The sequence below is a fragment of the Panthera pardus genome, unplaced genomic scaffold (genome assembly GCF_024362965.1).
Source record: "Panthera pardus isolate Hobbes unplaced genomic scaffold, ASM2436296v1 HiC_scaffold_26, whole genome shotgun sequence".
Classification (NCBI taxonomy): Eukaryota; Metazoa; Chordata; class Mammalia; order Carnivora; family Felidae; genus Panthera; species Panthera pardus.
This window is the reverse complement of record NW_026526832.1, coordinates 21,569,193-21,592,346: the sequence shown is the minus strand read 5'-3', so window position 1 is coordinate 21,592,346 and position 23,154 is coordinate 21,569,193. Positions and strand designations below refer to the sequence as shown.

Here is a 23,154-nt window from a genome sequence, read left to right as displayed (position 1 = left end):
TAAAATTATGCTTAAATGTATCTAGCTATTTCTTTTTCCCTTCTTCTTTTTCTTTAAATGTATTCAGCACATACTGATCGAGTGCCTAGAAGTGCCTGTCACTATGTGTGACTGCTCAGGTATACAAGGCTGAGCCAAAAATCAATAACGTAATTACAAATTGTGGTGCATTTTATGATGGAAAAGGTGTGAGATGGTAAAAGGGAAACAAACAGGGAGTACCTGTTTTTAAATTAGCTGGTTAACCAGTGCCTGTCTGAGGAGCTGATACGGAGCCCTGAGCTCCAAAGGATGAGGTGGTACAAACTCTGCACAGGGTGGAGGGGGTGGCGAGGAGAGGTCATGGTGTGGGGTGAGGACTCCTGATTGAGGGAGGAGAGCTGTGATGGCCCTCAGGAAACAGACAGGCGTGTTAGGCGAGCTGAAAGAAGGGCAGCAGAGCCCAGAGTAAGTAACGGTAGGACTTCCAGAAAGTAAGGCCCTCTTTGGAAAGGCCTGCTTCAGATTTGATTTTTGGCAAAAACAATCTGTTGTTGTTCTTTACAATTTTACATAGTATTTTCCATATGTTATGTAATCTTCACTTTGAACACACCAAGTTTCATGCTTTTACATCAGAGTTAGGTGTGTATCACTTGCCTCTCTCACTTTAAAATAGGGATATTTTAAAATAGGGATAAGATACTACAGATAGATTTTTTTTTTTAGCAGGCCAAGGTTTAAACAGTCATTTCTACTGAATTTTATTCTTTGTGAAAATTTGGTTTTAATGTACTTTTTGACCTTTACCATTTTTATAAATTTATTAATATTTGTTACAATACTTATTAATGTTTTAGTCCCAGAAATCAAGTATTCCTGTTGTGTTCCTTATTCTTGTGTTTTTAAAGATAAGCTCCCAGCTGCTCTAACTAAAGAGTAGGTGGGGATAAATTAGCACAAATAATAGAGTACAGTAAAGAGAATATCTAGGACTTGGAGATACAGAATCTGAGTGTAGTAATTATCACTTAACCGTAACTTTCTTCGCTCCCTTTTTGAGTCTGCCATCTACCTGTCCTTTTCCATTTTCCACCAATGAACAGCTCTGGAAAAATTTGATAACCTTTATTGAAAATTAAAACCACTAAGGCGTGGAGGAAAAATAGGGTCCTCTGACAAATATAACTGGTCTTTTGTGTCAGTAAAACCAGGTAAGGGCTGGTGAGATAGCAGAATAAGAGCTTGCTGGAAAGGATGATGGTTAGGCTACAGGATAAATGTGGAAGATGAAGGATGCTTAAAAATTATGAGGATAATTTAGGAACAATATATTTCAGCTTTTCCTTATATTGAATTTCTACAAATTGAATCATTAATTGTTTTAAAAGAAGACTATTATCCCATAGGAACACTGTTGTGACTGGTAGTTTTGTTTCTGGCCAAGGACCCAGCATTACTATCTTAGATATACCTGATTTAAAAATAAATACATAAAAGTTTAAAAATTGAACTCCGAATCATAAAATAATTATAAACCTACAGGGAACCTCAAGGATCACAGACTTTAGCCTACCCATTTTACAAATGATGGAATGGTGCCTTTTCCAGAACCATACAGCTAATTGTTAAGAACAGATATCCTTAGGCCCTAATATAGGACCCTTCATTTCTGTCACATTGCTTTCCACCAAAGCACTAGTAAAAGGACATTACTGTACTGTATGCACTTACTACATAAAAGATACCAGAGGAAATGTAAATAGAAGGAAATAAAAAGGTACCAAAGAAATAAAGTGTTCATAAAATGTAAAACTAACGTTTTATTATATCATCAAATTGATTTAGATTTAAAAAAATAATAAACTAGCTATAATAAATATTAGATATTTAATTCCTTAAATTTTAGTAGTAGTTTTAACTCTCCATGGGATGGTTCATGTCCCTTAAAAAAAGAAGTCTTCTACCAGGAAATGTTGAACAGGGGCTTACTGGTTTGTCTGATTGGTTGACTGGTTGGTTAAACTTTCCTCCAGCAAGCAGAGGTACTCTAAATCAACCTGTTCATGATTCTCTTCTAAGATAGTCTCTTTATTACCTAATCATTTGTTACCATTGCTAATAATCGAATCACTTTCTCCCTTCCAATCCTGCAGTTGTAGACTCTTGCTCTTTGTGGTTAGTACTGACATGAATGCGCGCACACACACACACACACACACACACACACACACACCTCCCTTAATCATTGCCTGTTAGAAGCATTGTTGCTTGTGAAGATCACATAACAGTTGATTTTCTGCTACAACCAACTCTTGACCTCTGATGTAATAAGAGACAAAAGATTAAATAATTACAATTCTTAAAAAATCCAGAATTGTCTATAGTTGCAATCAAGGGTTTATCAGGCTTTGCCCAAACTATTCTTAAATAACAAAATTTTCTTATTTAAGTTGAAATTTCTACCATTTACATTTATGCCAAGACTTGGGCGACAGCCTTATCAGACAGACTCAGATATATCAGATTCAAGACTCTCACTTAAAGAGGCCTAATACGTTTATTTCCAAACAAACCAAGTGAAATATATATAGAAGGGATTAGTTAAAATGAGAACACACAAACAGTACAATAGATTTGAGTTGATTGTGAGAAGAGGGAAGGAAAAGAGAAATCAGACATTCACAGAAGAGGAAACATGAAATACTCAACCTTATTCATTGGGAGGTACAAATTTAGAGCATAAACATTTTTCACCTACTAATTGTAAAAAATAAAGACTGACAGTACCCCAAGTGATGGAGAGGATGTTGGATTAACAGTAACTTCTATATAAGTTCCTAGAAAACAGTTTAATATTATGAAGTTGAATGTTCACATAACCTGTGACTCAACAGTTTTGTTCCTACGTATATACCCTAGAGAAACTCTCACACACATGCACCATGGAAAATGTAGATGATGTTCACAGAAGCACCGATTGTAAAAAAAAAGGGGGGGGGGGACAATTTAGATGTCCCTTGACAGGAGAATGTAAAAACAGAGGGATGGGGCAAGTGAGGAGTACACACATGATTGGATCGTATAGGTGATGTTCAAGTTCTGAAGTTGGATGGTGGGTTTGCAGGTTTTCATGTTATTAATCTAATTGTGCATATGTGTGTGTATGTATAACCTGTATTATTTTGTGTTAATATCAGGTTGCATCAAGAAATAAAACAGATCTGAACAATCCCAAACTGAATCAATTGGTCCCTGGTTAACCAAGGAATAATTTACCTGAATTCTTCCACAGCCATCTAGGAAATTTGTTCAAATAGGATGACAATAGCAAATCACCACTACATTTTTATAAAGCATATGTTCTTTGTGCAGAATGTCTTACAAATCTTAGGTTCTGACCTATCTTTTTCTGATGTAACTTTTATTGCCTTCAGTCTTTGTTTACTCTCAAATGCCCAAGACGAGGTAGAAAAGGAAGGTCTTGCCTACTTTGTCGTATTCTCTTCACTTAGTTAATGGAAATTAATTTAAACCAAAATAATATATTTCATCTCTGCCTCTCCTTCCCCAATAAGTGTTCCAGTCGTTAGGATATATTAGAGTAGGATCCAAAGAGCAAGTATGAGGAGTTGGACCTGTATTAGCCTCTGCACCTTCAGGCCTTTGTAGTTTGACTTTAATGCTTGACTGGAATGGAATTTTAGAATATGATGTACTAATATACAACACCCTCAAGGCCAAAACAATTTTTTATTGTCATGTAAGTGATATACTCCATTATCATATGTAGCAAAAATTAATAGTTTATTAATGTTTTTGTCCATTAAGCATTTAGGAGCGGCAGCGCATTTCTTAGATGTAGTTGTTAATTTTGAAATATGGATGACTTATATCAAGAAGCTATCACAAGTGTAAACTTTGATTCTTCATGTAGGCAAAATCATCTCTATTGATACCAGTTCCCTGAGAGCTGCTGGCAGAACTGGCTGGGAAGATTTAGTGAGGAAGTGCATTTATGCTTTTTTCCAACCTCAGGGCAGAGAACCATCTTATGCCAGACAACTGTTTCAAGAAGGTAAAGTTTTTTCTCTCTTAATTACTTTCATTAACCTTGCTTTTTATTCATATCAAGTAATTTATATAGAACTTATGGCTTGATAAGTATTTTCTCCAAATTACAGTTTTTGCAATAATCAGTTTTAGGAAAGGAAGAAATGGGTAAGCAAAGTAATTCATGAGTGGATCCTGAATTTGGGATGCACATTTTAAAGAAGAGGATATCATGTGGTGGTCACTCACTCATTCATTCATTCATTCATTCATTGAGCAGACATGTATCAAGTTCTTCACATACATAGAACACTATTTCAGATGGCAGGGATACAGTGATGACTAATAAGCAGGGTTTTGCCCTCAAGGAGCTCAAAATATATTAGGGCAACATATGACAACTTTAAAGATCAGTGTGACATGGCCTTATGTCTAGAGGTATAACCAAAGAAGAAAAAAATTAATTCTAACTTGGAGAATCAGGGATGGCTGCAGAGAGAAAGTGATCATTTCATCTGGCTTTTGAAGATCATTCCCAGCAGAAGAGACATGTGAAAGGGCTTCTAATTAATATAGAAATCCGTATTATACATGTTGACTTCATTACTGTTACGGTTCCTGTATCACCTGACTCCTGTTGAAGTTTCAAGTTAAAATATGTCATATGAAATTAATAATTGTATAGATGCTGTGTCATAGTACTATGGGAGATTAAACAAGTATATTCCTTGCCCTTAAGGAACTTAACAGTATTACAGGAAACATAGGGAAAATTATTTGAGAAAGTCCATAGAATTTCAGAGGTGAGGGTTTTGATACACTTTTAAAATATCACAGAATTATGGTAGCCTAATACCGTGTTCCCAGTATAATTTATTCTCTATTCTCTAATAGTTTCTTTGCAAAGAGACTCTTCGTATGGCTCTTCCTAAACGGCAGTGTAAAAATATTTTCATTATTCTATCACCCTTCTTAATTTTAATATTTCCCCATAATAGGTTTCCTAACTTTATAGATGATTTGCCATTCATTACATTATAGGTCAGCTGCTTCCAGATGATACATGGAGAGGAAGCAGCTTGATTTTTTTTGTTTTTTTTCAGGAACCCATCTGTATGAATCTCACTAGTCTGGTTACTGTTGGGACAACTTCCTGGAGACTAATAGTTCTCCAGCGGGACTTTTACTAGACTGATACCTTCCCCAAAGATGGTATTTCAGTGGATAAAACCAAGAGTCTGTATTTTTTTTTTTAAATGTTTTTAAGTTTATTTATTTATTTTTGAGAGAGAAACAGAGCGAGTGAGTGGGGGAGGGACAGAGAGAGCAGGAGAGAAAGAATCCCAAGCAGGCTCTGCACTGTCAGCATGAAGCCCGATATGGGGCTCGAACTCACAAACCATGAGACCGTGAGCTGAGCCGAAACCAAGAGTCGGATGCTTACCCGACTGAGCCACCCAGGCGCCCCAAGAATCTATATTTTTTTCAAGTCCCCAGGCAATTCTGAAGTGCAGTCAGGTTTGGAAACCATTGAAGTAAGCAACTATGATGCCATTTACTGGTTGCAAACTTTGTGACTCTCTCTACCAAGAATGGCACTTGAGTTTTGCATAAGTTTGAGTCTCGGAGCACTGTCTCCATTCACTGCCTAAAATGCTGAAGTATATGATACTCTTAAGTTTTTGCCTTAACTTTTAAGTTGTGACTTCCAAGACTTTAATTGAAAGATTTAATTTTATTTGCCTATAATTTATATATACTTCTACCAAGGCAAAGCAGGTCCAGATTATTATCTCATTGTCTAAATGACTAGGTTCCCTGTAGATGTAACTGAACCACAGTTTATGTGTTTCTAAACCATTAAGAATCCTCTATAAAGGAGATTGATTAAAGTGTAACAAGTAACTGTCATTCACATATGAAGTAAAACAATTTAGAGTAAAATGTAAAGAAATATAATTCAGCACCTTTTCCCCATTAGTCATTTCTTCATGTCCTTTTCTTCCACTTCTTTTGGGAAGAAAACATTCCTCAACAGAGATAACTTGTATTTTTCTCAGCACTGTTGTCCAGAGTTCACATGACTCTGATTATATAGTGTTTTGGAGATTCTGGACAATTTGCCAGTGTTCATGGATTGAACACATCTTCTTCTGATAGTTCGTATTCAGATTATATAACCTGGTAAGAAAACGATCCGTGAAACCCTCACATGGGGATCATCTGTTAAAGATGTTGACCCGCTGAATGAAAATCTGTGAGGGCCCAGGTATCTTAAACTCCCAAGGCCGTGCTTATTTAAGTACATCAAGTTTGAGGTCTGTCCAGAGTCGGAAGAGGTGTATATTTGCATTTGCTCCCTATTTACCTAAGGACAGTGTGAAAGAGTGAAATTATGCTACTGTGTGAAACTTGATTTTGTGTGACACTTTTAAAAAGTTAAAAGTTTATACAATTCCATAGTGATTGATATTTAGGCAAGAAAAATTTGCCTTCCATGTGTTTTTTTCTGCCCATTAACTTACTCTTTGAAGGTAGTGGCTGGTAGAAAATGATAATATGCATTAAACTTTAAATTAGTTCTTAGCGTAGTTTTTCAGCTGCTTTTGACAGAGATAGTGCATGGACTTTAAAAAAATTTTTTTTTAACATTTATTCATTTTTGAGAGACAGAGAGAGACAGAGCACAAACAGGGGAGAGGCAGACAGAGATGGAGACACAGAATCCAAAGCAGACTCTGGGCTCCGAGCTGTCAACCCAGAGCCCAGTGCAGGGCTCGAACCCATGAACCATCAGATCATGACCTGAGCCAAAGTCAGACGCTCAACTGACTTGAGCCACCCAGGCACCCACCTGCTCATGGACTGTTTTTAAAGGGGGTTTACCATTTTATTTTCTAGAATCAAATTTGTAAACACACACACACATTTCAGTCAAAGAATATGTGGGAGCATTCAGCATGAACTAGATTACGCAGTGGTTCTCCACTGAGATTAGGGAGAAATGGGGATCACAATCACCTGAGGTACTTTTAAAACTAGGTCCTTGTAGGTGTTTATGGTTTGAAAAGGTTTTCCAGATTTGGTTCAATTGAGAACCATTCCTTTCAAGAAAGGTTTGGGTTAAATGCATCCCAGAGGTCCTTGATAAGATTCATTGAGGAAAGTTGTTAAACCAGATTTCTGGACTCCACCCACACTACTGAATCAGGGTGTATAGTCTAAGATGTTTTCTTACAGAGAAGTTTGGAAAACGTAAACCTACATTCCACAAGACATTAATAGCTATAACTAAGAAATTATGTTTCGTGCTGAATTCAGTTTGGGGAATGTTTCAGTCCCCCACTCTTGGGGATTCATAAGACATAATTAAGGTATTTAAGTTTCTGGGAGGTTCCACCTTAAAGCTACCTGTTTAACTTTGTTATCCAGACTTATTTTTTCTCAGAATACTTCTTCCTGTAGCACATCTATCAGCATTTAGGGAGAGTAGCATTCATGGGGAGTGTTGGTCTAGATAACCTAGGAAAGTTTTATTAAAGAACTGCTTATTTATTATCAGTGATGTAATGGATCATCATTTCTTGGCTTTGAAGATGTCCATGATATATTGTTATATTGAAAAATAGGCTATGAAAGCACAGCATATATAGTAGGACCTCACTTCTGTATGTTTGTTTATCCAATTCTAGAAGGCTTACAAAATGTGAACAGTGGTTATCTCTGAGTGATGGGATTACAAATGACTTTATCTTGCTCTTTGTTCATTTCTCTATTAATGTTATAATCACAAAATAAAGTTATTTTAATTTAAAAAATCATGAGACAAGTGGAAGGAGTTTATAGTATCAAGAAGTTTGGAAGCATTGCTGTAAAACATAAGCACCCATATGAATGATTAACCAGAATGTTCTCTGAGACTTGTGTAATGTGGTTAATTCCATGGTCCTTATCACAGAGTTAACTGAAAATCTTTTTTTGTCAGGCTTGTTGAAAGTATTTAAAATATGAATTTATTTTTCTTTTTTAGAAATTTTGATATACTGAATAGGGTTTGCTCATTGGTGATTGAATATCTTAGAGCATCGAGGGGTAATTTTTTTCTTTACCTTAATAACAGTTTTTTAAATTGCATTCTTCTGCACATATCTAGGGAAATACCAAAAGGAAAAAGAAATCTCTCCCAGCATTGACCTGTAGTGCTCTGCCACACATTTTATACCAGCCATACAGTTACTGTCAGTAGCGCATGCTCCTTGAGGTGATCTCGGCACTAGATTGGTGGAGTCACAAACCCAAATAGCTCTAGTTTTACAGCTCCGATGGCCAGAGGGAATGGCTTCCTTTGCTTCATAGCTCTGTTGAGGCCTATTCTGGAGGGGGGATGAAGACAGTTGTTATTTTAAAGGTTCCTAGAAGAATTTCGGGGGTGTCAATAATGCCACATCAATGGTATCCCTTCACACTAAGTGTTCTAAAAATTGTAGAAATGGACACAGTAGTCAGGAATTACAATAGTAGCTAGCTATATACCTGGCAAACCTAGACTGGAAAACAAGGCCAGGAGCTATGATCAAAATGACATTCCAAATAGTTTTGTCCAGTCGTAAACCTTGAAACCCATTTAAAGTGAAAATTTGGTGTGCAGAGCAAATGTTTATCCAGCCAGCTCTGTAAAGCTGTAAAATCATGTCTTAATTCAAAATATGAATGATCGTTATATAGGATTGAAGCTATTGGTGTGAATGGTATCTAAGGATTGGTTGAATGTGTATGACTCAGGACGCATATACTTTGTGTTTGTTTTTTCTTTGATGTTTATTCAGGAAATATTCATTCAGTACCTGCTATGTACTAGGCTCCATATGAGATATTATCTCACAACATTACTGGCTCCGTTTTAGTGATAATGGGCGAAGGTTAATTTGCATTATGAAATCCTAAACTTGTAAATGACGAAGTCAGAGTTCAAGTCTAAATCTGACTTCTAGGCTCTTATTCTTTTCATTGAACCATATTACTGTCCTGTTTACCTTTCTGTCTGAACAGTTGAGCACCAGAAGAATTTTAGTTAACTGGATAGTCTTAGTTAAGTTCTAATAATTAAAGCTTTACTCTATTTAATATTACCTTTGTTTCTTTTCAAAGAGCGACTGTGTGAATTATGTGTGCTGTCTTTTTTCCACACACTACCATCCAAAATAAATAATCTAACTTGAAATTTTTAAGTGTAGTGATTTCCTTGAATAAAGTTAAGAAGGGTTCCCCAATTTTGGAATTTTTACTAGTTTAGATAGATATAATCCTACAAGTTAAGGCAGCCTAGTTACCAAAGGACCAATCATGTTTCTGTAATCCACATTAAAGATCTTAGTGTTCCCATGCTGGTCTGAGTTTCTAGTTCTTTCTCACTTTATACAGCTTACCAACAAATCAAGAAATTTCTCTCCATTAATTTTCATTATAAAAATTAAGTCCAGAGTCATGTAAGAGCAAGAACATAAACTGAGATATAAGCATTTATCTTATCAGCTAAGATTTAAAATCTATCCTTTAAAGAAAAGTTATAGTAGTTGATCACAAGTCATTATTAGTCTGTTTAGATGAGATTCAAGTTGAGGGTCAATCAGCAAGTACTTACTGGGTGATTTTATATGCAAAGCATTGTGCACAATTCAAGGAGAGTGGAAAACAAGAATGGGACACAGAACTAGCCCTTATGTTTATTTTAGCTGATGAAGAAAAATAAATGTCTGAAGTTATCTGCCTCTTATTTATTTATTTATTTTTTATTTTTTTTTTCAACGTTTTTTATTTATTTTTGGGACAGAGAGAGACAGAGCATGAACAGGGGAGGGGCAGAGAGAGAGGGAGACACAGAATCGGAAACAGGCTCCAGGCTCCGAGCCATCAGCCCAGAGCCTGACGCGGGGCTTGAACTCACGGACCGCGAGATCGTGACCTGGCTGAAGTCGGACGCTTAACCGACTGCGCCACCCAGGCGCCCCATCTGCCTCTTATTTAAAGAGATACAAAAGTGACTTCACTCATATGGAATGTAAGATAGAAAACAGATGAACATAAGGGAAGGGAAGCAAAAATAATATAAAAGCCGGAAGGGGGACAAAACATAAGAGACTCTTAAATATAGAGAACAAACTGAGGGTTGCTGGAGGGGCTGTGGGTAGGGGGATGGGCTTAATGGGCAAGGGGCATTAAGGAGGACCCTTGCTGGGATGAGCACTGGGTGATATATGTAGGGGATGAGTCACTGGATTCTATTCCTGAAATTATTGTTGCACTATATGCTAACTAACTTGGATGTAATTGAAAAATAAATAAATATATTAATAAAAAATAAAGAGATATAGAAGAAATGTTTAGGAAGCAATGAAAAATAAGATTGGAAATGTAAGTGGTAGTCAGATTGTACATAGCCATATTGTCCAGTATGGGAGACACTAGCCCCATGTAGTTATTAAGTAGTTGAAATGTGGCTAGTGTGACTGAGGAGCTGAATTTAAAATTTTATTTAATTTTAAATTTAAATAGCCACATGTGGCTGGTGGATACCATATCGGACAGTTCAGCTCAATAGTGAAGAGCCAGTGTTTTCCAGCAGAATGGGGAGATCCTAAGGTCAATAAACAATGATGAAGAAATAGACCAAATGGCATAAGCAAAATAACATGAAATATATCTTGCTTGGCCCTTTACATAGCTATGGCTTTATCATTATCCCAAGTTAAAAATTTATTTAAAAATGCTACTTTTTGTTGTAGATATATTTTCCAAAACATATTGGTAAAGATTTAACAGTTTGGGATTTAGGTACACCAAACATTTATTTGTATCCTTATACAAAAATTACTCATTTCCTTTAAGACTGTCTTTCATTAGATGTTATTTCATTAAGTACTAAATTTCTCTGAATGTTATATTTGGTAAATATACCAGTGATTTGGCTGAAATTGCCAAATGGGTAAGGAATGTGGTTGGTTGGACATAAATCTTAATCCTTTCAATTAAGTTTGTATCCTAATTTTGGTACTTAGTTTGATTTGTGTATGGTATAGATTTACAACAGATTATGCCCGCTTTCAGTATGTAAAGTATACCCAAAGCAATAAAAGAGAGTATGTCTTCTCTTTACTTAAAGTAATATGTAGCTTCAAAAAATATTTAGTGATTGGTCATTTTAAGTCTTTTTAACATGTCTTTAAAATGTAATGGAAGGGCTTTCTGAAATGTCTTTGAAGAATAGGACTAACATTTATTGCAGGCTAAATTGTAATAGTCATTTGTGGTAGTAATTCTTGTTTTTCAGTGAATATGGTTTTTAACCTTGGTATAGCTGAATCTACCTACTAAATCTTTCTTAAAATAGAATTTTATTATATTGCTAAAATACCTATGACATTTTCTTACTTAGTAGTCTGGTATAGCCTTTACATATTTAATAAATACTTACCAATATGGCTAGAATTTGTCTGCTATTAATAAAGCTTTAAGACAAAAGCAGATCATGTTTATATAGTAATTTGACTGCCTTAACCTAGTTTTTGTTTTTTATATTAGTAACCATTGGCTTTATCTTAATTTGCTTACTACACTAAATTCAAACATCAAAAACAATACATATATGTGAATACAGTAATTTGTCAGTGATTTACATTCCTGAGTGAAAAATTACATTTGAATTTCAGTTAAGTGACTCTGCATACTAATAAAAACATAGAGAGGGTGAATTTCATGGTATATGAATTACATCTCAGTAAAGCTGTCATTAAATAATCAGCCAGTAAAGGGAAGGAAAAAAAGAAAAAAACTTGTTTGAGGTAATACTGAAAGGGAAAGGAGAGAAGGTTACTTCCTGGTATTTTTAATGGTCAGTTAATCAATTTGAAGAGCTGTCCCATTATGGAGAAAAATTAAGGTTGACTTTTTTTGCCTGGTTTGAAGTTTCTTCATAATTTTAACTTCTGTGAAGAGGCACTCGTTCAAGTAGTACTAAATGAAAACTTGTCATTAAGTGGTCTATTTCAACCAGAATCTTTTTCCCCCGCTCAGATCTCTGCTTTGTCTGAGGTATTCTTTATTTTGACTGAGCAGGCAGCGGTTGGGAGGGCATTTAAAATGAGGTTCAAGGTAGAAGGAAGGCATGGTAACTCTCCTCCACCCAAAGTGCAAGTGTCAGAATTTTAACTAGGTTTTTCTTTCGTTTGAAACAGTGATGACCCGTGGCACTGCGTCCAGCCCATCCTATAGATTCATATTGAATGATGGGACAATGCTTAGCGCCCACACCAAGTGTAAGCTTTGCTACCCTCAAAGTCCAGACATGCAACCTTTCATCATGGGAATTCATATCATCGACAGGTACTACTTATTTGGAGAACTTCATATGATATAAGTCAGTTCACATATCTCTTCTTAGAGAAGAAATTTTTTATACTCTTTAATGGCTAGAAAACAAAAATTCTAAATTAAAACTAGCGTGATGAGTATATAATCAGTATATCCATACTGGGTTTTATAGTTTTGTCGCATAACAGTAGCCTTACTTTTTGTTGTTTTTGTTTTTGTTTTTTGTTTTGTCTTGTTTTGTTTAAAAAGGGACACAGGGAAGGTTAGGCTGAAAATATGTGTTTTGGGGGTAAAAACAAAAAAGTGGCTAAAAATATCCAACATTCCACGTGTGAACTTTGGTCTTATAAAAGCTTTCAGAGTTTGTTACTATTGTTATTTTTATTTTTAAAAGTGTTATATTTTCGTTAGTGCAGACTGGATGGCTCCTGAGTTCAAGTTGACAGTTTCTGAAACTACAAGTCATTAAACTATCAACTTGAGATTTTCGAGTGTCATTGCCTCTAATTTGTTCCCCTCTCTAAATACATTTTACATTGGTATATATGGTAAATTCATGGAACCATTCTTTTATCCTATGAATTATTCAAAACCCTACATTTGTAACTATTTAAAATGTAGCATTAAACAAAAACAAAGACATTTCCCCTCACTTCATCTTTTCCTCATCTGATATATTTGCTTATTGGAACATGGTAATACCAGTCACAAATCTGTTGTCATAATTATGGATTTGAGTAAAGAGCTCGATGAAAATCTGAATTCAGTATTCTGTTTTTTTCTAATTTTAGTTTAATTTATTCTTGTGAGTGGAATTAGCACAGTTCTTTTTTTCATATTGTGATTTCTCTTTCAAAACATCTGCTATGTCTGCATATCACCCTTTTTAATTTTTACATCAGTGACACAGTATTTTCCTTACCCAGTCTTCCTCTTTGGAGTTGAAATACTTAAAAGCTGTAACAAGGGAGTCATGAATAAAGGCTTTATAAACAGAGGTGTGGGAAGTTTCTCAACCAAAAATATTATTGTAATGTTAAGTATTTATATTACATTTTGAAAAGTTTAAAAGTACCTATATTGGATTTTTTCCAAGGCCAAGAAAGATTTCTTTTTCCTATAATTGAAACCGTTATCAAATTTATGGAACCTTGAGCACCATTTCCCATTAAGTGGTGCTAATATTTCACAATAGTACTAATAGTCCACTGTTTCTTTTTAGTTTAAGGTGATACAGAAGCTCTTTTCTTGATGGCTTGCAGTATTAATGAGGTTAATGGTCTTGGTTTATAATATGCATCATAAAAATATTTTAATGGAAACCAGTGGAGATGTTTGAATAATGTCTTTTCTCCTCCTAGGGAACACAGTGGTCTTTCTCCTCAAGATGACACTAATTCTGGAATGTCAATTTCCCGAGTAAACCCGTCCGTCAATTCTAGTATCTCTCCGGCTCATGGTGTGGCTCGTTCATCCACATTGCCACCATCCAGCAACAACATGGTATCCCCCAGAGTAAACCGCCAACAGAGCTCAGACCTCCATAGCAGCAGTCATAGTAACTCTAGCAACAGCCAAGGGAGTTTTGGATGCTCACCTGGAAATCAGATTGTAGCCAGTGTTGCCTTAAACCAGGGACAGGCCAGTTCCCAGAGCACTAACCCCTCCTTAAACCTCAATAATTCTCCTATGGAAGGTACAGGAATATCTCTTGCACAGTTCATGTCTCCAAGGAGACAAGTTAGTTCTGGATTGGCAACAAGGCCCAGGATGCCAAACAATTCGTTTCCTCCTAATATTCCAACATTAAGCTCTCCCGTTGGCATGACAGGTACTACCTGTAATAATAGTAACCGATCTTATTCAAACATCCCAGTAACATCTTTACAGAGTATGAACGAAGGACCCAATAACTCCGTTGGCTTCTCTGCCAGTTCTCCAGTCCTCAGGCAGATGAGCTCTCAGAATTCACCTAGCAGATTAAATATACAGCCCACAAAAGCTGAGTCCAAAGATAACAAAGAGATTGCATCCATTTTAAATGAAATGATTCAGTCCGACAACAGCTCTAGTGATGGCAAACCTCTGGATTCCGGGCTTCTGCATAACAATGACAGACTCTCAGATGGAGACAATAAATACTCCCAAACCAGTCACAAACTAGTGCAGCTTCTGACAACAACAGCAGAGCAGCAGTTACGGCATGCCGATATAGACACAAGTTGCAAAGAGGTACTGTCTTGCTCAGGCACTTCCGGCTCGGCCTCTGGTAACTCTTCGAGTGGCTCTTGCCCCTCCTCTCATAGCTCACTGACAGAGCGGCACAAGATTCTGCACAGGCTCTTACAGGAGGGCAGCCCCTCGGATATCACCACTTTATCTGTCGAGCCTGATAAAAAGGACAGTGCATCTACTTCTGTGTCAGTGACTGGACAGGTACAAGGGAACTCGAGCGTAAAACTAGAACTGGATGCTTCAAAGAAAAAAGAATCAAAAGACCATCAGCTCCTACGATATCTTTTAGATAAAGATGAGAAAGATATAAGATCAACTCCAAACCTGAGCCTGGATGATGTGAAGGTGAAAGTGGAAAAGAAAGAACAGATGGATCCTTGTAACACAAACCCAACCCCAATGACCAAACCTGCTCCTGAGGAAATTAAACTGGAGTCCCAGAGCCAGGTAGGTAATTCCTTGCTTTAGAGAATGAACGTGCATAGTTATTTTTCCCTTTTCATTTGTTTTCCTCCAGCCATAAACCAGATTTGGATTCAGGCTGTGTTTTGTCCTACCCGCTGAGCATATATTAAAAGATTAGTATCAATGGTTGAAAAAATCACAGGATGCCCTCAAAAGTTCTCGTTGGAACTTCGGAGGGCTACAGTTTTAGTGTGGCGTTCTAAGCAAGTAGATGTTTTTCTTCTTTCTATAAAATCAGTTCACAACTTTGGAGATTTTTGAGCATACCTTTCCTGCCCCCTCCTCCCAACCCGACCTGTTGAATCCAACTCTGAAAATAGAACCCAGAAGTCGGTATTTTAAAGGAGCTCACCAGGGAACTCTGATGTATAGCTAAGTTTGGGAAGCTCCGATGTAAGTGAAATGGGAGAGAAGTGTGAGGCGGTGGACAAGACTGTCTCGTCTGGCTTGCTTTGCTATTCAATTTCCTTTGAAGCGTTTTCTGAGGCTGTTTTTCTTCTCAGCCTTCAGCCCTTATCAGAAGAGGGACTTCGAGTATTCTGGGAAGTAGGGTACATAACAGGCCCTGACACGAAGTGAACACAAATAAATCTTTGCATAAATTGTTATGAATTAGAAACCTCTATGTTCAGGCTGAAGTGGGGGGTGGAGTGAAATTAACAGCCAGCTTCATTTATTGAATAGTTGCGTGGACTCGGGAGGAATTTAAGAAAAACTGAAAATATGGTCTCTTCGCCCTAGGAGCTAACAACTTATTTAGATGGAATATAGACAAGTATGAGATAGCTGGAAATACAGTTACAAAGCAGCTGATTAATGAGACTCTCCGTTGTGAAACAAGATTCACACTTAGTGTGCATAGGTCTTTCATTTCTTGAGCCAGCTTTATATTCTACCTTTGTCTCACAGAGATCTCTCTCTTCCCTCAGACATACTGCATTCTAGGCACATGGAAGTCCTTGCCATTCCTGGGATAAGCCATGTCTCTTCTAAGCATCTTCTGCCTTGCTCTCCTTTCTATGTCTGCTGAACTTCTCTTCATCCTTCACAGACCAGTTCAGACATCATCTCTATAAAGCCTCCCCCTCTAGTCCTCGTTAGACATTTCTTTCCTCTGCATTCATAGTGCTCCGTATTGTCTCTGTACCATTTGCAATAACACTATTGTGGTTAATTCTTCATTGTGCTCTTTGAGGATGAGGCTATCCCTTATGTTTCTTGGTACAAGTAAATTAATACTTTGTTTTTTAAGCTGAAAAACAGCTTTAAATAATAACTATATTAAAACTGTCCTTAAAATTAGCTGTACAATCCTGGTACATCTGTTTTAGTTTACATGTACGTGCATTTCTGCTGAGTTTATACTAAGAGTGGAATTGCAAGATTATAAGATACGTGTATGTTCATCTTTAGTAGATAATGCCAGTTTTCCTAGTGTGTACAAAGAATTCCTTCTAGTTGTTCCATGTCCTTGCTGATAATTGGTATTGTCAGTCTTTTAAATTTTAGACATTCTGGGGTCTGTGGTAGTGGTACTTCATAGTTTTAATTGGCATTTCCTTAATAAACGTTTATTGATCATTTGGATATCTTCTTTTGTAAATTGCCTATTCAAGTGGCTTGCCCATTTTCCCAATATGTTGTCTTTTTCTAATTGACTTATAAGAGTTCTTTACATTTTTTTGGATGAGTCCTTTGTTGGTTATATATTTGCAAACTTCTCCATGCTTTGACTTGCCTTTTCTTTCTTTTAATGGTACTTTTGATGAATTGAAGTTCTTCATTTTAATGTAGTCCAATTTGCCAGTCTTTTCCTTTATAATTAGTACTTTTTGCACATGTGTAACAAAAGACATGTGCAAAAATGTTCATAGTAGTTTTATTTGTATTAGCCCCAGACTGAAAATACCCATAAATCCATCACAGTAAGATGGATATATACTGTGGTATGTTCGTACAATGGGTTCGTTTTCAGCAGTGAAAACAAATTAACTGCTGCTACATGTGACAAGATCTCTGAATCAGAAATGTAATGTTAAGTGGAAGATGTCAGACATTTAAAAAATGCATGTATATAATTCTGTATATGCAGTCTGAAAATATAAATTTTAGTTGTATTAAATAGTGAAACCCTGTTTTATGTTGATGAATTATCTCAAAGTAATCCTAATAGAATAATATTGGGAAATAAAGGTCAGTTTCCTCCTATGTATAACCTCATACAGATGTAGGGATACCCTGTCTAGTCTAGAAGATATGTTTCTGGGTTTTTTTTTTAATTAATTTATTTTTTTAATGTTTGTTTATTTTTGAGAGAGAGACACACAGAGTGTGAGTGGGGGAGGGGCAGAGAAAGAGGGAGACAACAGAATCCGAAGCAGGCTCCAGGCTCTAAGCTGTCAGCACGGAGCCCATTGTAGGGCTCGAACTCAAGAACTGTGAGATCATGACCTGAGCCAAAGTCAGACGCTTAACCGACTGAGCCACCCAGGAGCTCCTAGAATATATGTTTCTTATTTTATTAAATCCTCAAGTGGAAGTGACCTTCTTAGGATCTTTGAAGCTGATGTACGATTTATTAAGATATTTCCCAAACGATTTCAAATTATAAAGTTACATCAGTGTGAATTTATTTTTCATTCCATCATATAGTAAGTCATTTTACAAGATTTAAAAAAAATATGACAGCAAAAATCATCCACGATCAGTGTAACACAGTACTTTTGATACTTCTTTGCAGTCCAATCTTTTTCCTGTGCGTAAATTTTGTACCCAAATATAGTAGACACATATTATGTGTATATTATCTTATATCTTACACTGTATTAATATCATAAGCATCCACATTTTTTCTAGTAGCTCACGTAATTTCAGTGAGGCCCCAATCTTCCTGATTACTTCTTCTTTCTTTCCCTCATAGTCACACTTAACTCACAGAGTATAAGGGAGCACCTTTTTTTCTTTTTAAAAAAAAAATTTTTTTTAATGTTTATTTATTTTTGAGACAGAGAGAGAGAGAGTATGAACAGGGGAGGGTCAGAGAGAGAGGGAGACACAGAATCTGAAACAGGCTCCAGGCTCTGAGCTGTCAGCACAGAGCCCGATGCGGGGCTCGAACTCACTGGCTGCGAGATCATGACCTGAGCCAAAGTTGGACATTCAACCAACTGAGCCACTCAGGCGCCCCAGGAGCACCTTTTTTTCTACATTGATTCAGGTAAAGTATAGAATATATTTTCTCTAACTTTGGTTTCCGTTCTTAGTTTACAGCTGACCTTGACCAGTTTGATCAGTTACTACCCACACTGGAGAAGGCAGCCCAGTTGCCAGGCCTGTGTGAGCCGGAGAGGATGGATGGTGCGGTCACCAATGTAACGATCAAATCCGAGACCCTGCCAGCTTCGCTTCAGTCCACCACTGCCAGACCCACTTCCAGGCTGAATAGTATGTGTCGAGGAGAAAACCTCATTTTAAATGTTTAATGATAATATGGGTTAGTGCTTTTGTCTCTCACCATTACTGCACAGACCATTTGTTTGTTGAGAGTAAACTGTCTTTTCTTTTCTTTTTTTTTTTTTAAGTTTATTGATTTATTTTGAGAGAGAGAGAGAGTGTGTGTGTGTACGCAGAGGAGGAGCAGAAAGAGAGAGAGAGAGAAAGGGAGAGAGAGAGAATCCCAAGCAGGCTTCACGCTGTCGGCGTCGTCATGAGATCATGACTGAGCTGAAATCCAGTGACATATACTTCACTGACTGAGCCACCAGGCCCCCAGAGAGTGAACTATCTTTTTAGTAATGCCACTGTAAATGATATACAGTTACTTTTAAACATATAAACTTGACTCATCATGTGTATTTTAAATTATGGGATAACTTCTATCCTTTTGTAATTAATGTTGAAGCAAATAATTTTGTGTTCTTACCCAAAATATTCCATAGCAGGACTTTCACAAATATAATATTGGTCAAACTGTATTTCCCAAAGTGTCTTCATTGAACACTAGTCCTAGGAGTTGGAAAAAAAAAAGGGATTTTGTGCGAAAATCCACTGGGTGGATGGTACATGGCATGGCACGTATGCCATTCCACAGTGCATATTAAAGGTTTTAAAAAGTCCTGTGTTAAAGATACCAGTGTAGATTTCTGTAAAGCATTGACCATACTTTCTTAATTATGGAATTCCTTTTCTCAAGTAATGCATTTTTTCCCATGGAGCACCATTTAGGAGACAGCTCTGTTGAAATAGGTCACTTCTACTCCAGCCCAGAGAGACACTTTGATAGGATAATACTTCATGAAGATAGGGCTGTCAAGTTTTTTTCACCCATCAAATTTTGAAGTTTAAAATAACAGTGGTGGTAATTCCATTGTGTCATCTGGAAACTAACCAGCTCACTTTCAAAATTTGCCTGTGTTCCTGACCAGTCTTGTCATTCTTCTGATGGGATCAGATGTGGGACTCATTTTATTTCAGTTCTACTGCAGCTTTTAGCTGTCATGACACACCTCCTAAAAGTCTGCCAGGATTTCCAGGAAGCTGGAAAGAAAAGTCTTGAGTCATTTCTGACATTTTTGGAAGCAGTTTTTCAGCTGACTTGAGCATTGGTTGTAAGCAGGAGCCCAGATTCAAGTCTCCCGTTCTCCATTTATTAACAGTATTACTTTGGACAGATAAATTTTTTGAGCTTTATTCTCCTTATCTGTAAAAGGAGAATTAGAATTAGATGAAATGACTCCAAAAGCCTCTTCTAATTGGAACTGAGAGGCTCCAGACTCTGGGATGGCAGACACAGTTGGAGAAACAAGAAGGTGCAAGGCTAAAAGGCAGTAAAATGAAAGTCTGCATACTGATTGGTTTGATCCTGGTCCCATTCTCCATCTAATATGGGAGACTTGAGGATTTATCTCAGGAGACACTGAATGACCAGAACAGAGATGACTGGCTATAGCTATGGAAGGAGAGCTCCCTAAAGTGCAAAGATCCTCCTGCCATCTAATACCCAACAGAAGGCTCCCAGGAGACAGGCCTCACGCTTAGCTCTCAAAGTCAGTGTTTTAGAACACTGAACAGACATAGCCAGACATCACCAGGATTTTGAGGGAAGTCTGCAACTTGAAAGAGAGTAAAAGAAACAAACAGAAAAAGAGTATGCGGTAGAGAGCTATACAATGAGTGCATGGACTAAAAAAAAAAAAATGCTGAAATTTTTGAAAAGATAATTTATCCATAAATAATATGGGAAGAAAAAAGGGGGCAACGAACAAGAAAGAACCTTTGGAAATTAGATATCCAAAAATTTTAAATTTCAAGATAAACGTTAGAAGACAAAGCTGAGAAAAACTTTCAGAAAGAAAAAAAAAAAGACCAAAAGACAAATAGAAAATTTGGAAGAAAAAGTTAAGATCAACCTAGGAGGGCCAATAATGGTAGATAAGAATTCCAGAAACAAACAAACAATGAAAGAGGAGGAAAACATGGAAAAGAAGATATTTTCAAACAAATGAACGAAAAATCATATGAAATCACTGTTAGGGAATTGGGGACAAAGGGCGTAGTAGGAGAGGTAGATATGGGAGAATTAAGACTTCCTCTGCCATGATGGGAAGTTGGTAATCTGAAATTAAGATGTCAAAGAATAGCAGCATACGCATATTTAGAAATAAATAGGTAAGTGCCAAAGAAAACACCTACACAAATCGAGAATGGTTGAGGGGTAAAGCTTAAAACTGCTTTTATTCATAATAGACCTTTTGGTTCTGACTTTAAAAATTAGTGCCTGTATTAATTTGATAAAAATTAAAGATAATACAAATAGAAAGTGTTTTCTAGCTCTATAGGACTGTGAAAATGGAGTGTTTTTCCTTCATAGTCTGTCCTGAGGCAAATAGCTCTTTCTTCTCTCTTGAGATTTCCTCCCCTGAATATAGCTCCATATATAAAAGTATATAAATAGGCCAGAATCTGTTAAACCTTGTGCTATAGTGTTGGCAAAGGCCAAAAGCATAGAAGGGAAGATACTGAGGTAAACGAGGGCAAGGATGATAGATGCAGACAGCCGGTCTATATGGTTTCAATATAGACAAGAAGGAAAATAAGATTTTAGGAGGCATAAGGCTAAGGAAACAAGTTGGGCAGAATAAAGGAAAACAGAATAAAGGATTGAAGAAGGAAAAAGAAGATGGGGAGTCCATCTTTTTATAGGAGCCCATTACTTTGTATGGGTATGAAAAACTCTTTAGAGTGTGTCGTGACACATCTATTATACTTACTCTAGGACCCATCCATTTTCTGTAATTATCTTTGTTTTCTCCAAAGTTACTTTGTTTGTTAAACTTTCTATCTCTCTTTCCTGCCACTGACTTTTCTGGAATTTGAGATGTCCATCCATATACACTGACAAAGGCCTAGAATGAACAATCTTGGTAGCTAGAGTGTATCTTTAGCTAACGTGAGAAACCCTTTTGCTCTGGCAGCGAATGTAGTAGGTTCTGATTATAGAAGCCCTATTTCTTTGTTGCTGTTGTGAGAGAGCGGGGCTTGGTGATGGGGAAATCCTCGTGGCAGCCCAGGCACCCACTCTGGGAGATTCCCTGGGCAGAACTCCCACCCTGAGTCAGGCACTTACCCCTTTAATCCCAGGGGCAGATGCCAGAGTCCTCTGCACTTGGGGCAGGGCCTGCTGCAGCTGTTCAGTGGCCCAGTCGCCCCTGGCTTGTTCCTGTATTGACCACTGAGCTTGGGGGTGTTCTGGTCTTCTTTTGGGAAAACTCCCCTTCTTGGAGAATCTTCTCTTTCTCCCACTGTAGATTTTTTTAGTTTTGTTAAGGTTTTACCATCAGTTTGTCCCCTCTGTTTTATCTTTCAGAAGCTCTGTCGTTCAAGTCAGCTGCCATACGTCTTTTGCCTTTCCTTCAGCTGGAGATATATTTTTTCTTTTTTATTTCTTTTGTTATTTCAGAGATAATTTTGGAGGGAAAATAAAATACAAGGATAAATCTGCCACACTGAACCAGAGAATTACCTTCGGTCTCTTTACATATGAGAAAATTAAGATCCAGAGAATGAAAAGAAAGAAAAAATACAGACAAAAACTTGCCTGAAGTTTTCCACTTAGTATATGCAGAATCAGGATTTAAATCTCAGTCTGCCTGTTTTCAAAATATCCTGTCGACATGCACACCACACACCCATGCAGTGTGACCAAGTGATTTAAATAATGTTGTTAGAAATGTACTATAAGTGCACATCAAGAGACAGTGTAGGAGGGTATTATTGGTCAAAATATGTACAATATGACCTCTTCGGCAGCACCTTCAAAACCTCTGTGACGTCCTTTTGATTGTCTTCAGCTCCTTATCCTTTGAGGGTGGATTTAACTCCTGAAATTTTCTGGAGTTATTTGGAGCCAAATTTGTTGATCCAAAAAACAATAATACTTTCTTTTAACCAGAACCAAAATTAGACTAACTATAAGGAGATATATTTTTTTGAGGGACCTGTATACTGTTTTAGATCGATCTAGAAGAATTCCAAAAATATTTGAACACTGACAACTTCATTGGAATAAGTGAATGATCTTGTGAAGTGATTGATCTTATGTTTGATGGACATACACATTCTGAGATTATTATTTTTTAAAGATCATTAACTTGTAGCACGTTAAAATAATTATATAACTCAAAAAATAATGAGTTTTACATAAAGCACTTTTTCAGTAATTAAAAAAATCCATTTTAACTTCCCTTTTACAGAGTATTGTGCCTGTTGGTATCTTTTGCTATTTTATCAAGCTGTAATGTATAATCTTATGTAGAGATAATTTACTACATATGAGAGTGTAACTGAAATAGAAGTTCTAAATAGAATTGCTTGGTCAAAGGATAGATAGATTTTGCCAAATGGCCCTTCTCAGCTATTACACCGGTTTACACTCTGAGAATGTTCTTTCTACACATCCTAAGACATCGAGTTTACACACTTTCTCATCTTTGCCAATCTGATGGTTTGGTTTTTTAAAGTATCACAGTATAGCTTTAATCTGTATTGCTTTTTTTT

At 36.7% G+C, this 23,154-nt stretch overlaps 1 protein-coding gene across 7 annotated transcripts in view; it reads left to right on the top strand.

Annotated features, from left to right (window-relative positions):
* The window catches only part of NCOA1 (nuclear receptor coactivator 1), a 239,359-nt gene that overhangs the window by 175,691 nt on the left and 40,514 nt on the right, over positions 1 to 23,154 (top strand). For all 7 annotated transcript variants that reach the window (XM_053891092.1, XM_053891091.1, XM_019450414.2 and 4 more), the window contains 4 exons: positions 3,917 to 4,057; positions 12,264 to 12,411; positions 13,761 to 15,081; positions 18,363 to 18,543. In XM_053891092.1, coding sequence (XP_053747067.1) covers positions 3,917 to 4,057; positions 12,264 to 12,411; positions 13,761 to 15,081; positions 18,363 to 18,543 — 1,791 coding nt within the window. The remainder of the gene's footprint in view (positions 1 to 3,916; positions 4,058 to 12,263; positions 12,412 to 13,760; positions 15,082 to 18,362; positions 18,544 to 23,154) is intronic.